Source organism: Ammodytes marinus (assembly GCF_949987685.1).
Source record: "Ammodytes marinus genome assembly, chromosome: 5".
Taxonomy (NCBI): domain Eukaryota; kingdom Metazoa; phylum Chordata; class Actinopteri; order Uranoscopiformes; family Ammodytidae; genus Ammodytes; species Ammodytes marinus.
This window is the reverse complement of record NC_137234.1, coordinates 26,458,312-26,473,628: the sequence shown is the minus strand read 5'-3', so window position 1 is coordinate 26,473,628 and position 15,317 is coordinate 26,458,312. Positions and strand designations below refer to the sequence as shown.

General features: G+C 40.4%; 1 protein-coding gene across 1 annotated transcript; it reads left to right on the top strand.

Annotated features, from left to right (window-relative positions):
- The first annotated feature begins 3,468 nt into the window (after positions 1–3,468).
- Positions 3,469–13,652, top strand: map1lc3b (microtubule-associated protein 1 light chain 3 beta). The gene is made up of 4 exons (XM_080028652.1): positions 3,469–3,726; positions 7,655–7,710; positions 11,817–11,923; positions 12,376–13,652. Exons 1-4 carry the CDS (start codon positions 3,687–3,689, stop codon positions 12,551–12,553), a joined length of 381 nt encoding a protein of 126 aa, XP_079884778.1. The 5' UTR covers positions 3,469–3,686; the 3' UTR covers positions 12,554–13,652.
- The last annotated feature ends 1,665 nt before the right edge of the window (positions 13,653–15,317 follow it).

Here is a 15,317-nt window from a genome sequence, read left to right as displayed (position 1 = left end):
ATTTCATCATCCCCTGACATATATCGAAGGGCCACAGTTTTATTACTCTCTCTCTGTGATTAATGCACCGCGACATTTAGTAAGCTACAGAGATACATATACTCTATAGCTGTCATCTTTATTTTTAAATACTAGGTATATGAATAAATAGAGGTTTGCAAAGAACAGACCAACAAATAAATTAAAGTGTGAACAATACTACTGTGGTACTCTGTATGTACCCAGTATTTACGAAAAAAATCTTACAGAAAACTTTATTTCTATTATTTTTACTTGCCTTTATAGTGCCCAATTTTGACTGCCTCGCTCCCTCACATTGTCTGGTTTTCTTTGGCTGTACCCACCGTTGAGTACCAGTAAGAACCAATAGGTATTTAATATGTACTTGTACATTCAAAATAATTCCCATTGATTTATATTGCTGCCTGTATTATAAAGAGTTAGCAATATTTTTTTTCTCAGCTGCCCCTATTGGTAGCTTCAGTCTGGTCTTGCAAAAAGAGAGATAAGAGTGTTAGATCTTTGCCCCCTTCATATCCGTCACCTGTGATTGTTATTGACCTCACTATAGTATTGTTCCTCTCTGAAGTATATAACACTATAAGAGTGTCAACATTTCATATCACATGGATTAGCCCTGTATCCATGTGTATGGCTAATTTGAGCTTGGCCGTGCACTTGTGGACGACCCGGTGAGAGCCATGAAATCACAATGAGTGGTGGGAGCAGGTGAGGGCACGCTAAGGGGGGCAGAGGGGCTACATATTGACTGCAAATATTTGATTGAATGATATGGGTGTCCCCCGACTCATAGGTGTGTGTTCAGACACACAATGAACGTGTTCACACGGACTTGGAAGAAAAAAACCTACTGACAATTTCCTGTGTTATCAGCGTCTACAGCTGTCTTTGACTTGGTAGTAGAGGGGTGCATGCTTTATGTACGCACCAGCACACACACTCCTCAAGGCCTGCACCATGCTGAGACAAATACACAGCTTGACTGTGGTGGATGTGCGTTTGTGTGTGTGAGAGAGAGAGAGAGCGAGAGAGATCGAAAGACAAGGGGCTTTGTGTGTGTGTGTGTGTGTGTGTGTGTGTGTGTGTGTGTGTGTGTGTGTGTGTGTGTGTGTGTGTGTGTGTGTGTGTGTGTGTATATTAGCTGCAGATCATTTCTAACTGACTTCATATCTGTCCTATAGACACACGGCATAGACACACACACACACACACACACACACACACACACACACACACACACACACACACACACACACACACACACACACACACACACACACACACACACACACACACACACACACACACACACACACACACACACACACATTAACAACCCGTTTTAACACACACACACACCTGACTGAGCACCAGTCGGGGGGTTTCAGGTGGAAGTCCGCGGGGAAGGCTTCACAGCATGGCCGACCTAAAAATACAATGCCCTGGCAGGTCCCTGGTGAATAAACAAACACAGTAACATCAGCCATTCCGGCAGAGAGAACTGCAACGGGGAAAAGAGAAAGGCTACATTGTTGCAAGGGAAATATTATGCTTATCGTGTGTGTGTGTGTGTGTGTGTGTGTGTGTGTGTGTGTGTGTGTGTGTGTGTGTGTGTGTGTGTGGTTTTATGTCTGTGAGAGACATTACTAAGTTATCAATTTGCTTTAGGTTAACTCCCATAGGCCTGAACCAGCATGCCGGTCGGTCGGTGTCTTTCCTTATTCTAGTCAACCTGAGGTGAGTCTCCAGTCTCCCCCAGCGCTGTTCCCTTTTGACAGCAACAGGTGATCAGAGCTCTCCACCTGCTGGACAAATAATTGAACTGCATTCTTCTTCTTCTTAAGCCTGTACCTTTCCAAATCCTGATGCCCCCAAGAGAAAAAGAAGGACAACTTCACTTTATTTATCTACCCTTCGGTCCGGGCTTTTAATTGCAGTTTCAACACACTTTTATTTGAGCGTTAATTTCATTGCTCCTTCGCCGCATCTCAGAGGAGAATGCTGCATGCTGCTTTGTTCCACCACATGCATGTACAGTAGTAGGTCTATTTCTTAGCTTTACAGATTTTAATACATGCATCACATATTTTGATCTGATAGGATTTGCTATAGAGTAAACCACCGACAGTAATACAAAGTAGTCAAAGTGACCACCACTGGAGCAGCTACAACAATACATTTCGGCTCAGAGAAACATGTCAATAATTAAATGTTAAAGTCAGGCTGTTTTGTATTTTTTTAGCTAGGATGATTTAGAAGTCTACATCTTACTGTTATTAAAATTGCCTATAATATTGACTGGACATCTTGCTTTTCTAGATCTCACTGCTTTCTTTACCAGAAGGGTGTAACTGTAATTGTGTCTTATAAGACTTGTCATATTGAAGGCTTTACTGTTTAATAGCACTGGCTTTGCAAAAACCTAATAAATGCAGCAGCTAACAAACTACAATGCTACAACGTATACTGCAAGTCCTTATTTCAACTTTACGAACATAAATATGATAAACATTCCGCATAAGACCAAAGATTAAAGTATATCTGGCCAACGTGAAAATGATAACATCTGTTCAGGGTAAGGAAATAATATTTGGGGTGTTAATGTGCACTGTGTCCCTAAATAGCAGAGAGGAAAGATGGTATAGATGATCTGAAATGATTATTGGATGAATAGTTATGGTGACAAGATGACAGTGGACTTCAGTCTGTGTCCAATTCAACAAGTGCACAACCATCAGGGTCTGGGCCAGACAACAACGGACCGCCAGGACTGCAGAGAAAATCATTAGTGCCAACCAATTTGATATACTATCTACGGTGCCAACCAGCAGCCAGCTTCCATACAAGATTACATCAGGAGTCTACAGCAGAGACACCACAGAGCACTGTAGGCCAACACCACCAGACACAAGTACAATAATCTTTACCTATGAATGATATATTTTATAGTTTAAATAGGCTAGGCCTACACACTTTGCAGCCTACGTATTATCATATTAAAATATAAATGTATGGCAGTGCGCATATACTGTAAGACTGTCATATCAATCTTCTTTCTGTATGACATTTTATGTTTTATTTTACATGTTCGAAATAAATTTCAATCAAATGTATATAGAGTAACCCCTCTCATTAAACATTCAGTATTTAATCCAGGACTATTTGCACTGTAAACCACTGCACTATTTAGGCCTACAATAAATATACAGAAACGACTTGACGACTTTGACGACTTGTATTCAAATGTGTGACTCAGAGTGGTTCATTAGCCTACATAATATTTTAATTGAACAAGGACGCTCAAAGTCCTGCCATGTGATGCTTACATGTGTTTATCCAACGTTAATGAATTGTTTTGGTTGAATTTGAGAGCGAGACGCGTGACGTCACATGTCAGCTGACAGGTTTGTTTTGCTTGCTCGAGCTCGTTCTGATCAAATAAAAAAAAAGAACACAGCCAGAGCAAGGAAGCGACGACATCAAACCATATTGAAACCAGTGTTCTTGAGTTAGTAGTCTATTTACCAACAAGCAACCAACAGCGAACAATATACTTCTAGTTTTATACATCGATTTTAGCTTTTATATTCTTACTTTGATACGTCGGCTATAGCCTACGGTTCTCTGTTGTCGTCTACTGCCAGCTCGTCGACTTTTGACGCAATATGCCTTCAGAAAAAACCTTCAAACAAAGAAGGACGTTCGGTAAGTGTTTGTTATCACGGCTTGTTTTAACATTTTACACGCTAACAACTCTAGCTCTGTGTCTGAATGTTGTACTGTAGGCCTAGTGCCGTGTGTGCAGCTGTCGCCTGCTTTCTTCTCTGAACTGTGGAAGTGTTGCCTACATTTGGCCGTTAATACAGACATTCCATGTAGTCATCCCGTTGGCGGAGCATTAGCGGTCATTTTGTAGCCAACATCTTGTTCGGTTAACAGTTTAAATGTGTGTTGACACAAAGGGGACATGTTAAAGGTGTTGTCTCGGCAATAGCGAGTAAGATAAACTAACCATACAGGGAGGTCTGTTGTCTGCAACTTGTCTAAAGGAAAGTAAGACGACAAATCGTTCCCATTCGTAGGCTATAGGCCTACACACGTTGACTAAAATATAGGATAGAAAAGGGCTGTTATTGCAGGCCTCTCTCCTTGTGTACGCGCGTGTGTGTGTTTATTTGCATCAGAGCGGTGGGAGAAAAACAAAGTGGTGTCGAAATGCAGGGCAGAGAGAAAGAGAGCTGCAGGATTGGGGGATGGGACAGTTTGTGTTGGAGGAGAAGTGAGGCGTTTAAAATGAGGGGACAGACATAATGTAGAAGATTAGTCCTACCTAAAAGTGTCAAGTTTTGTTTTTATTTTTGTTTTAGCGGGTAATAGTTGCACTCTAAAGACTAGCACATTATGTGTTTTTGAAAATCCATTGGAACAGTCCCTTATCCACTTGCCTCTCTGTGACGTCATATAGTTTAGGCCTACTTATAAGTTGCTCAGTTCTAGCGTTGCTTTTCAGACATTGGGTAGACGACCTACACAAGTTAATACAGTAAAGGAAAGATCATCAGGAGGCCCAAACATTATTTTTAAAAAACGGTTCCACCTAATGATATTTTTCCACCTTCTGGTTGTTTCCCCACGTTTCATATACTGGAACAAAGATGGGGGCAGTTCCTCTGAGCCATGTAAATATTATTCCCGGTATTTTTATGGACCTATAAAGAAAGTATTATGCATGGTATTATGGCTGAAAGTATCCGACTTCCGGTTTCACAACAAGAGACACACGCGCCTTGGAGCTTTTAGTTCCAAATCGATGTTTTTATTTATTTATTTTGTATGCATGTCTTGACCAACTCACTGCAGCATTGCTAACTGTCTGTCAAGGCTGTCACATTATGAAGCAACACGTTGTCTGTAGGCCCTTTAGTGGTTGTTTACATGATTTTTGGTAGGCCTTAGTCTATTCATGCTTGTGTAGACCTAATTCATGTCATGATTGTATAGGCCTACTTAAAGTATCAAAGGGTAAAAGTACTCGTAAAGGATATGGTCAGTTTCCTTTAAAATGCCTATTGTATTTTTGGGATTATAATGATCGATGGATGTATTTTGTAGCATCACTTTAGTGTGGCAGCTGCTGAAGGTGTGGCTGGTTTAAACTACTGGTAACTTAATCCATAATAATACATTGGAGTGTATGAGTTGAATTATATATTGTGTCAGGCTCATAACTGAATCGTAAGGTAACTAGGACAATGTAGTGGATCGGATGTTTAAAGTAGCATTGCAATGGAAATACTTGAGTAAAATACAATTACTGCAAATTCTAGGCTACTTGATGTACTAGTATAACATTCCACCTCTGCTTAAGTCTATAAGCCTGTGTTAAATGTGCGCGTGTGAAGCTCATTTAAAGATACAGAACTATAGTTCATAGCAGGACACCACAGGCCGGGGAATCTTCCAGTCGGCCGGGCGGTGCAGCTGCTGGCTAATTCCCATATTATGACAGAACAGAAATGTTTATGAGAGGGGGGGGGGTCAGGCTTTTAGGTCAACTGCTTCCTATTTTGGGGATTTTTTTTTGTTATATTGTCTTCCTTCTTTTATTTGATGTGAAGTGATGACTCTTAGGGCTTTGTGTTGCTTGCTCTGGTCATGTGAGACAGGTGAGTCACAGTGACGCATGCAGACACATGGGTGGTGAGGTCATCCTTATTGAGATGTAATCATGGAACAGTGGCTATACATTTCCTCAAGTTAAACATGGGAAAAGTCAACCCAAAGAAGGAAGATAAACATTTGTCAGTCGATTTAATTATATATCCCATCAGTCGTTGGCACAAATACAGTCCTCATTGCCAGCATTTTTTTTTTTTTCAGTTCCGTGTCACAAGACTGAATAGCAGTCAAGTCAAATGCTTGAAGTGACCGTGACAGCTGACAGGGTGTGTGCTGTCCTTTTGATCACTCGGCTCTAGAGAAATCAATGATCTGGTACATTTGGACTAGTTCTACCAAAAGAGTTGGTTTAAATCACAATGAACCACAAACTGAACCCATGATATTGAGATGTTTTTATCCCCCAAAGTTAAAGTTTGTTTACTGATCCCATTTTCCACATCAGACTGTTGATGTTGTCAGTGGGTTTGGGTGGTATTCCAATTTGTGATTTTTTTGTCTTGATAGCCCTACCCTATTCTATTCTACTCCGGAATAGGGATGCACCGATCCACTATTTTTAGTGGTGTGAGCCCAACATTACTTGTAAAGCCTTTTAAGCTGCATTCCTATATTAAAGATGCTATACACAATGAGGCAGCAGTTGCCGTGTCGGCCATCTTTTCTTTCTAATTGATCCGTTCTGAGAAGAGGCTGTCGTGTGATGCATAGCGAGTATGAGCGCTTGGTCTGAATAGGTTTTTTGACAGGTTCTCCATTTGACAAGCTAGACCTATGTCATTTACAGTCATCGCTTGCTTGTGGACTTGGAGACACTCTCTGGCATTTATTGTAAACATGCGCTCATTACACAGCAGACTATTTCATGATGGTAATTAAAGCAATCTATCGTTGGCGCTTTTTGAATAGAATAACCATTATTACAGCCCAACCCTAGTTGTCAGTACAAAGTGCAGTAAGCCCATAGGTCTGATCTGAGACTGTTTACTTTGGCAAATCACTGTACAGTTCCTTTAAACCTCAGGAAGAAGGGGGCGGGGGGGATGCCCAGCCTTAGGTCTTTAACAAGTAAGTGGTTGCTCCATCAGCAGCTGTGTTTACAACCTAGACTAGTTTTAGAATGGTCCATGTTAGGCAGGGACTCTTAACAAACTAAATGACACATTTGAGTCAAATTTCCTGCATTGTGTGTGTGTGTGTGTGTGTGTGTGTGTGTGTGTGTGTGTGTGTGTGTGTGTGTGTGTGTGTGTGTGTGTGTGTGTGTGTGTGTGTGTGTGTGTGTGTGTGTGTGTGTGTGTGTGTGTGTGTGTGTGTGTGTGTGTGTGTGTGTGTGTGTGTGTGTGTGTGTGTGTGTGTGTGTGTGTGTGTGTGTGCGTGTTCACATTGTGTGCAATAGTCCCCACTAATTATCCATGAGTGCATATAAGAAAAGGACATATTATTAGGGATACATACTCTGTTCCACTAAGGCTTATTGAATGAATCAAAGGAAGATACACTGATCAGTAGGAGCAGGTCATCTAGGGAAGAAGTCAATTCACACAAATTCTAAAATGACCTTTTAAATTATCATTATTCTTTTAAATAAATAACTCGGCTAAGACTTTTTTCTTTACTAAACAATAGAAATGTTAGAAGACCAATTACAGCTCTGACCTTCTTTGGTTTGGATCTACCTAGACATGTTTGACATGGAATCCCTCAACAAAGAGATTCAAACCCCCTGACTGCTGCTCCTCCAGTCCATCAGCAAATACTTTACAGAGGAGGGTGGAGTGGCCCAGACATTCTGTCAAAACCTGTCTGTCTGTTTGTGTGTACTGTGACTCCATTTTTAGTTTTGGTTTTCATATCTTTGCCTGCTTGTCATGGTTTGTGTTTTATCCTCCTGACCATGCTTATGTGTCTACATGGCATTTCCATTAACCCCAGGTCTGTTTTTCTCCCCCAACAGACCAGCGAGTAGAAGATGTGAGACTGATCCGAGAGCAGCACCCCAACAAGATCCCTGTGAGTTCACACACGCTGCACATTCACTTACAATGATTGAGCGAACACCAATGTCAATGTCGGGGGGAAAAAAATCCCTTTTTAGGGCTGAAATGTGTCAGCACACTATGTATAAAGGCACGCAGGAAGACACACGAGTAAGAACAAGACAGGCTTACTGCAACAGAAAACCACATGTTTCCTGCTTGTACACCCAACTGTCTGGGAGATATTTTTAAATGTCATATGTTGACACATTTGGGCAAGAGCTTTCTGGTCGTTGACTTCATGATTGGAGTTTTTTCTCCCTAGCAGTGGTGGACTAAGTATTAAGATCCTACTTAAAGGTGCTATGGGGAACTTTGAAATATTTCTGATAAGGGTTGCAAAGGGGTGGAAAGTTTCCGGTAAAATTGGGAGTTATGGGAATGAACTAGAAATGGCGGTAATTAAAATGATCTGTATCATATACAAACATAAACACAAGGTTTCGTTACAGGTAGACATCCATGCAAACTAATACAATTAAAAAAACATTACATTTAAACAGATGTATTTGTTAGTAGAACTTTATGAAGTTTTGATTATTTTATGAACAATCAATAATTTCACTGAACAACAAAAAGGTGAATGTTGAGTAAAATATTACTCATCTGCCTGACCCCAACCCATTCAATAAATAAAGTCAAATGTCCCCCATGTGATGGAGGAATGCACAGTGCATGTAGGGGGTGTGGCTTCAGTAGCCCTGCAGTAAGCAGTGTGTTATGGGAAAATTGCCAAGTGTACTTGCATGAAATCTGGTTGTTTTGGTCAAGATTATGCTAAAATATATTTTCCCCACCTATATTTAAAATCTCTGTTTAAGCCTCTGTAAACCTGGTCTATTAAAAATCAATATATGATATCAAAGTTGTGTGTCTCAATAAGCTTTTTCAAAAATCTGATTGAAATGAAATGTTCATAAATATTATAAAACTTAGTTGAAAAAAACTGTTTTTTACTGTCTAGAACGTTTGCATGAAATCTTGTCCACATTTGCATGAAAATGACTAAAACAATTGTGAAAACAGTTAGTAGCCAATTAATGGCTGTCAAATGACCAATCAATTGGTCGACTAATGTTTCAGCCGTACTTGCATGAACTTTTGGGAAGTTTAATTTAGATGGATGAAGTGTATACTCTGGAGTAAAAGTACAAAGTAACAGGAAAAGATAGTACTCGAGTAAGGCAGAAATACCTCAAATCAGTACTTGAGTAAATGTACTTAGTTACCTTCTACCACTGCTCTCACATTATTCTAAGTTTAGTTTTTATGATCAGGTTATTCCTCTGAGAAAATGGGTGTGACTGCATCAGTCTGCTGATAAAGCAGGTGTTCAGTGTCTCCTAGCGACCACCAATAAACAAACCAAGCCCTCGCGCTTCACCTGTTCATTATATCAGTATCAGCAGCATAGCTTTCCATCTGTGTGTGTGTGTATGTGTATGTGTATGTGTGTGTGTGTGTGCGTGCGTGCGTGTGCGTGTGCGTGTGTGTGTGTGAGCAGATGCAGATGCGCTGTGTCAGTGTAATGTAACCCCATGCAGCCAGCCACAGTGGCTTGTGGGGGAGCAGGGCACTGTATGACTTAACAGGGCCGGCTTCTCTTAATATCACATATGCTCTTATTACAAACAAAGCCCATTTGCTACACAATATTTTATTATGTTGCTTTATGGGAAACGTAGGCGTGTCTGACTAGGACGGAACGCTACTTTTGCAACTCTGAACCATTTTTTTTCTTTTTTACATCCACCTCTTTAAAAAACAATATTTGTTTATGTTAAAAATGTCCAGAAATGTTTTAATAAGTAGATGAAATTGGCCATATGTAACTAACCATGCATACATTTTCATCGCTTTAAATCGACATTTTTTTATTTTAATTTAACCTTTATTTTTCCAGATAAAACCTTAAGAACAGTTTGGATGAAGCCAGAGTTGAATTCTTTGTATAACATATTAAAGGTGAAGTAAGCGATTTATCTATGTTAATATAAGTGTTAAATCGCTCTTTATTCATACAGTGATCACTTACATAGTGTGCGCGTTTCATAAAGCCGATCTCTCAGTCAGCTGCTCTGCATGTAATTGGCAAATAAACTTTTCGGGGATCCCAAAATTAATATCCAATCACAAGAAAGAACGCTATAAACCGACACTGTCAATGTATGTTTTTATGGTTTTTATCATGTTTTATCACACTTACTTATCTCAGAAGATGCCAAATAACTCGCTGCTTGAAGACCGCAGTGCATTAATGTGGTGACGTGGGGACTAGGGATGTTAAACGACTCCATTATTTGCGTGTCGACGTGTCGGACGCATGAATCGACAAATCGATCGATTTACTGTGCAATTTAAAAAAAAGAAAAGAAAAAAAAGGGCAGTGTGCCTTTTTTTGCGGCAGCAGCACCTAGTTGTGATGCTGATAAACTGTGCTTTCCTTAAAAAAAACTGCTGTCGCCCGCTGTGTGTGTTCAGACTTCATCTGCGTCAAAGCCTTTTTGATAATAAAATGAGAGGCTTAAATTTTAAAAACGCTGTCCATGCGTCGGAGGTGAATGTAACTTACTCGGCTGAAAACAGAAACTAACGGAGGACTGTACAGCCCCTTCAGTGGCGCTGTCAGCTTGCCGACATGGCTCTGTGTATTTAGACTCGAGACATAAAAATAGAACGCGGAAGCCGTTCCCGTAGACAACGTTAACGGGCAGGATACCCCCGGTTATGTTATCCATCAAACCACAGAGTTTTTCTGCACGGCGGCTCACTCACTCATACTTGCGAGGTCTCCCGGTGATCGTCACCGTCACAGCGCTACTCGCTGCTTTGCTCGGGCGGAGGCTTTGAGTGAAGGTGATTTAACATCACGGTCGTAGACGAATATTATAAATTTATGCTGCATATGTTGCACTGCACTGTTGACCCACACCGGACATGTTATGCGCGCACATTGCGACCACACGTGAACTCGCATCACGGATGTCTCCCATGTCCCCAAAACATTTAATAAAGTATAACACCCGATTTACCGATTTCTATTTTTAGAGTCGTCTTGAGCATGTGTTGAAAATCGAGCCGAGAATCGACACATTGTTCACATCCCTAGTGGGGACGAGGGAGGGGACTGCTAACTGCAGTAACTGACAGGAAGTTAGCTCAAAGAACCATTCCGCTTACTGAACCTTTAAGAGTCCAACGTTTTTACAGAAAAGATTTTGGATATAGCCTTTTTTTCATTTTATAAATCCGAAAATACTATGAACAGGTCTTTTAGAATGCATTTCCAGCAAGTTTTTAAGAAGAAAATGTCTCATAAATCAGAAAAAGATTTACAAGACCAAATCTTTCTGTTTTAACCCTGAGAATAGTGCTATGAATGAGCTTTGAAAGTTAAATTGATGTAAGTGCTGTAGAAGTTGTGATTTTTGGTTGAGAGTATAAAAAACTAATGTTGAGATAATGTCAGTTAAGGATGGTTGTATAGGAGAAATATACAGACGCAAACAGACAAGGTTTAGTCAAATGGTCTGGAACTTGTATACTAGTTTCTATGAAAGAAGACATGTCATGGAAGCGAAATAGCCAAACATTTCAAAATTGACCAGTGCTTGAAAAAAAAAAAACATGTTTTTGTCTGCAGTGTCTGGCCTTAATTATATAAGACTTTACATTCCATGCTACATTAATATCTATCTCTAATAATATATCTGTATCAGACAGACAAAACACATGGTACATTTGACTGAAGTGCATGCTATCCTTTTGAAGGTAGCACAAACACACACATTAATAGTCCAGACAGGAAATGGCTTAGATATGTAATACACTCAGACCTCAGATTCACAGGGACAAGTCAGTTAGGCAGAGGAAAGGGCTGCGCTCTCTTGTATCCTATCATCTGATATGTGTGACTTCCACTCCCTACTGCAGCTCACTATTGATCCAGACTGTTTCAACTGTCATGGTGTCCAGTCTAAAAACAGCACAGGAAATACAAGTGCACCAGCCAGAATAAAAGGGGGAGGAATCATTGAGTGTGTGTGTGTGTGTGTGTGTGTGTGTGTGTGTCTCCTGTAGGTGATCATTGAGAGGTACAAGGGAGAAAAACAGCTTCCCATCCTGGACAAGACCAAGTTCCTGGTGCCGGACCACGTCAACATGAGTGAACTCATCAAGATTATCAGGTAGAACTCTCCTTCTCCTCTCCTCTTCTTTAATTACATTTCCTGCCTCCGCTCCCCTCTCTTCTCCTATTTCCTTTCTTTTATTGTCTCCAATTGCATTTCCTATCCTTACCTTTTTTCCTCATTCTTTGCACTGCAGTTTTGGGCGCTGCAGGTTTGGGCGACACATTTTCACTCCACAGTGGAAACTGAAGTTTAGCGAATGAAGACAGTACTGCAAGCACATTATACTGAAGCCCGCTCATATTCATTATGTAAGGGATGATGCCCGACCAGGTGTCTATTATCAGGAATGATTATGTCCTGAATCATTACAATCCAATAAGGTTCTACTAATGTAATGAAAACATAGTACAGTACTCCAGTAAATAGGACGGGTCATAGATACAACCCAGCTGTTAGCCACAGAGATTATGTTATGCTAGCAGGATTCAAAGTCTGTCCTCCCACAGGAGGCGCCTCCAGCTCAACTCCAACCAGGCTTTCTTCCTGCTGGTCAACGGCCACAGCATGGTGTCTGTGTCTGCTGCCATCTCTGAGGTGTATGAGCGTGAGAGGGACCAAGATGGCTTCCTCTACATGGTGTATGCCTCCCAGGAGACCTTTGGAACCCCCGTGACCGAGCAGTGAACAACAGCCATGACCCTTCTGCTTCTTCTTCTTCTTCTTCCACCCGGCAGCCCATTGGACAATTGTAGTTTTATGCCCCCGCCTGCCCTTCTATTTCTCGCCACACGCGTTTAGTTTTTGACTATAAGACCTAAAAAACACCAAGTCAATCTGAAGACAGTGTAGAATCCTGTCCTGGTTCAGGTTGTGTCATTTCTATAGTATGAAGGCAGTGAGGGATGGGAACTGTTTGTGCCCCACACACACCACTGTCCCAATAGGGCCACAACAGTCCAAGTAGAGAAATCCCCAAGTCTAATTATGACTCAAGTGGTTTTAGTGAGCGCCTCTGCTTCTGTATTGTCCTCTCTGGTGAATCATGTCTGCTGTCATGGTAACCTACGACCTGTTAGCATTTAAAATTTTTTTTTTTAATGTGTGGTCAATTGTCTATATTTACGTAAATGTATATATACACTTAAGGTAGCGATATCACAAACAATTGGCGAGGCTCCACCACTTATCTATAGACATAATAGATATGTATACATTAGCCAATGAACAAAGCCCCAACCTTTGTTTTTTTAAGGTTTTTAGGAGACGGGAACCCCACGCACACCTTAAGCCCCAGAGAAAGTTAAGGATTTGTGGGTTCACAGGTTGTTTTTTAAATGGAGATTTTTATGGCAGATATCTGGTCAAACGTAGAGATTTGTATCAGATTGGAATCAGATTCGGGTCTTTTTTTTTGCCAGATAGAGATAGACAGCTCCTCGCTAATCTGTGTGTCCCTTCACATTCCCCTGAATGGTCCTCCTCTGGTTGTGTTGATCCCTCCCTGCCATGTAGTCTGAAACATCCTCACTGTAACAAAGATATGGAAGGAAACTGCTATTTTGCCCCTAAATACAGATGATTGTAGTTTTGCATAAAAAGAAGAAACAAATTAAATGCCTTGGTGTGTACAGATAATATCGGCTTCACGGCTTTTAGAATATGACTAAATGGGTTCCGATTGAGAGTGTTACCAAGTGGACTAAGTTTGGACACACTACGAGGAGCATGGTCTGATTGCATGATGTGTGAATGGAGGACGATGGTGTCTCTGTAAATGCTGATGAGGGGAGGGAGGGAGGGAGGGAGGGGGGATGCCATTTCTTTAACTTTTTTAGAATTTTCTTTGACACAATATTTATTAAGGTGCTCAAGGAATTAAATAATAGATAAAAAAGGCAAAAGAAGTGATTGAAACACGGGGCAGGTTGATGAGCGTAGCGTCTGACTGTCCGTCCGGTGCTTTGACCTTATGGGGGCTGATAGTCTATGGGGGAACGAACGCCCGCCCAGTGGGGTTTTTAAAGTGTGCACTCAGAAAAGAAAGAGGAAAAGCCCATCTGTATATAGAGGGTCTGTCTTTACACATTCTGAGCTTTTGTGCTTCTCCTACTCCCCACATCCAGTTTTAGCTGCTTATATGGCAGTATTTTATCATCTTTGTGCATTTTATTTAACGTGATTTTATTTGGTTGTACGACATGTCTTTACTCTTCCCTGTCTACAGTGTGTGGAGGATAATCTTTTTTTTTTTTTTATGTCTTTCTCTGACTATTGAAAGCCACTGTGTGTTTGTGACCGAGGGGTGGAGCGGCATTTGTTTGTGCTGCCATTTTCTGCCTGCTCCTCTGTTGCCCACTCACACATCCACACACACACATACACACACACACGCACACGCACACACACACACACACACAGCAATATCACACAGCCTCCTTTTATGTATTTATGTTGGTATTTTGTAAACAATAAAAGAAGAAAAAAATAAATAAAAATGCGCTCCTGTGTTATTCTGTGCACAAACCAGCAAAAGTCAGTGAAGCTTGACTGACACTAAAGGGGTCACTGAGCTCTCCCTTTAGTAGATATGTCGGAATGTGTTTTCAGCTCATTCATAAATTGCACACATGATTCAAGAGATCGCAGATTTAACGGGAGGGCATTCCAAAGATTGGGAGAAACAGCTTGAAAAGCACAGTCATTAAAAGTTGGGGTCTGGGGATACTCCCCCAGAATAAAATGTAGCTTCAAACCCTTCATTTTGTGCATTCTGGTGGATTTTAATGCACTAATCTGTGCCTTTTCTTTATTAATTTATGGTGGAAATGTCTTAATTTATGTAAAGGAAAAGACCACTGGCTCTCAGTGACATCTGTTGTGTAAAGACTTTGGACACTAATGTTGGCTTTATCCAACATAAAGACTTTTGGTATTTAAAGAGCTTAAGAGACAAAATGTACTGATTGTTTTAATGAAAGTAATAAATCTTTATTGGATAGGCTTTTATTTTGAAAACTACTTATTTATTTCCTGTCGGGCTCAGAAGAGCAGTAGAAATGAACCAATAATAATAATAAAAAAAAAGACAAAATATACATTTAACCTAGCCATTACCTAAACAATACAAACATAACGTGTTAGCTCAGGTGAATAATCATTTTATGTGTAAGAAAATACAGAATATCATATGGTGTGACAAATGCATCATATGGTGTGACAGGCAAAACCAGACACACCATATGATTAGAGCTGCAACGATTAATCGACGAATCGATTATTAATCGATTACTAAAATAATCGCCAACTATTTTGATTACGATAAATCGTTTCAAGTAATTTTTTAATAAAAAATGTCCAAATTCTCTGATTTCAGCTTCTCAAATGTGAATATTTTCTGGTTTCTTTAATCCTATTATGACAGTAAACTGAAATATCTGTGTGTTTTGGA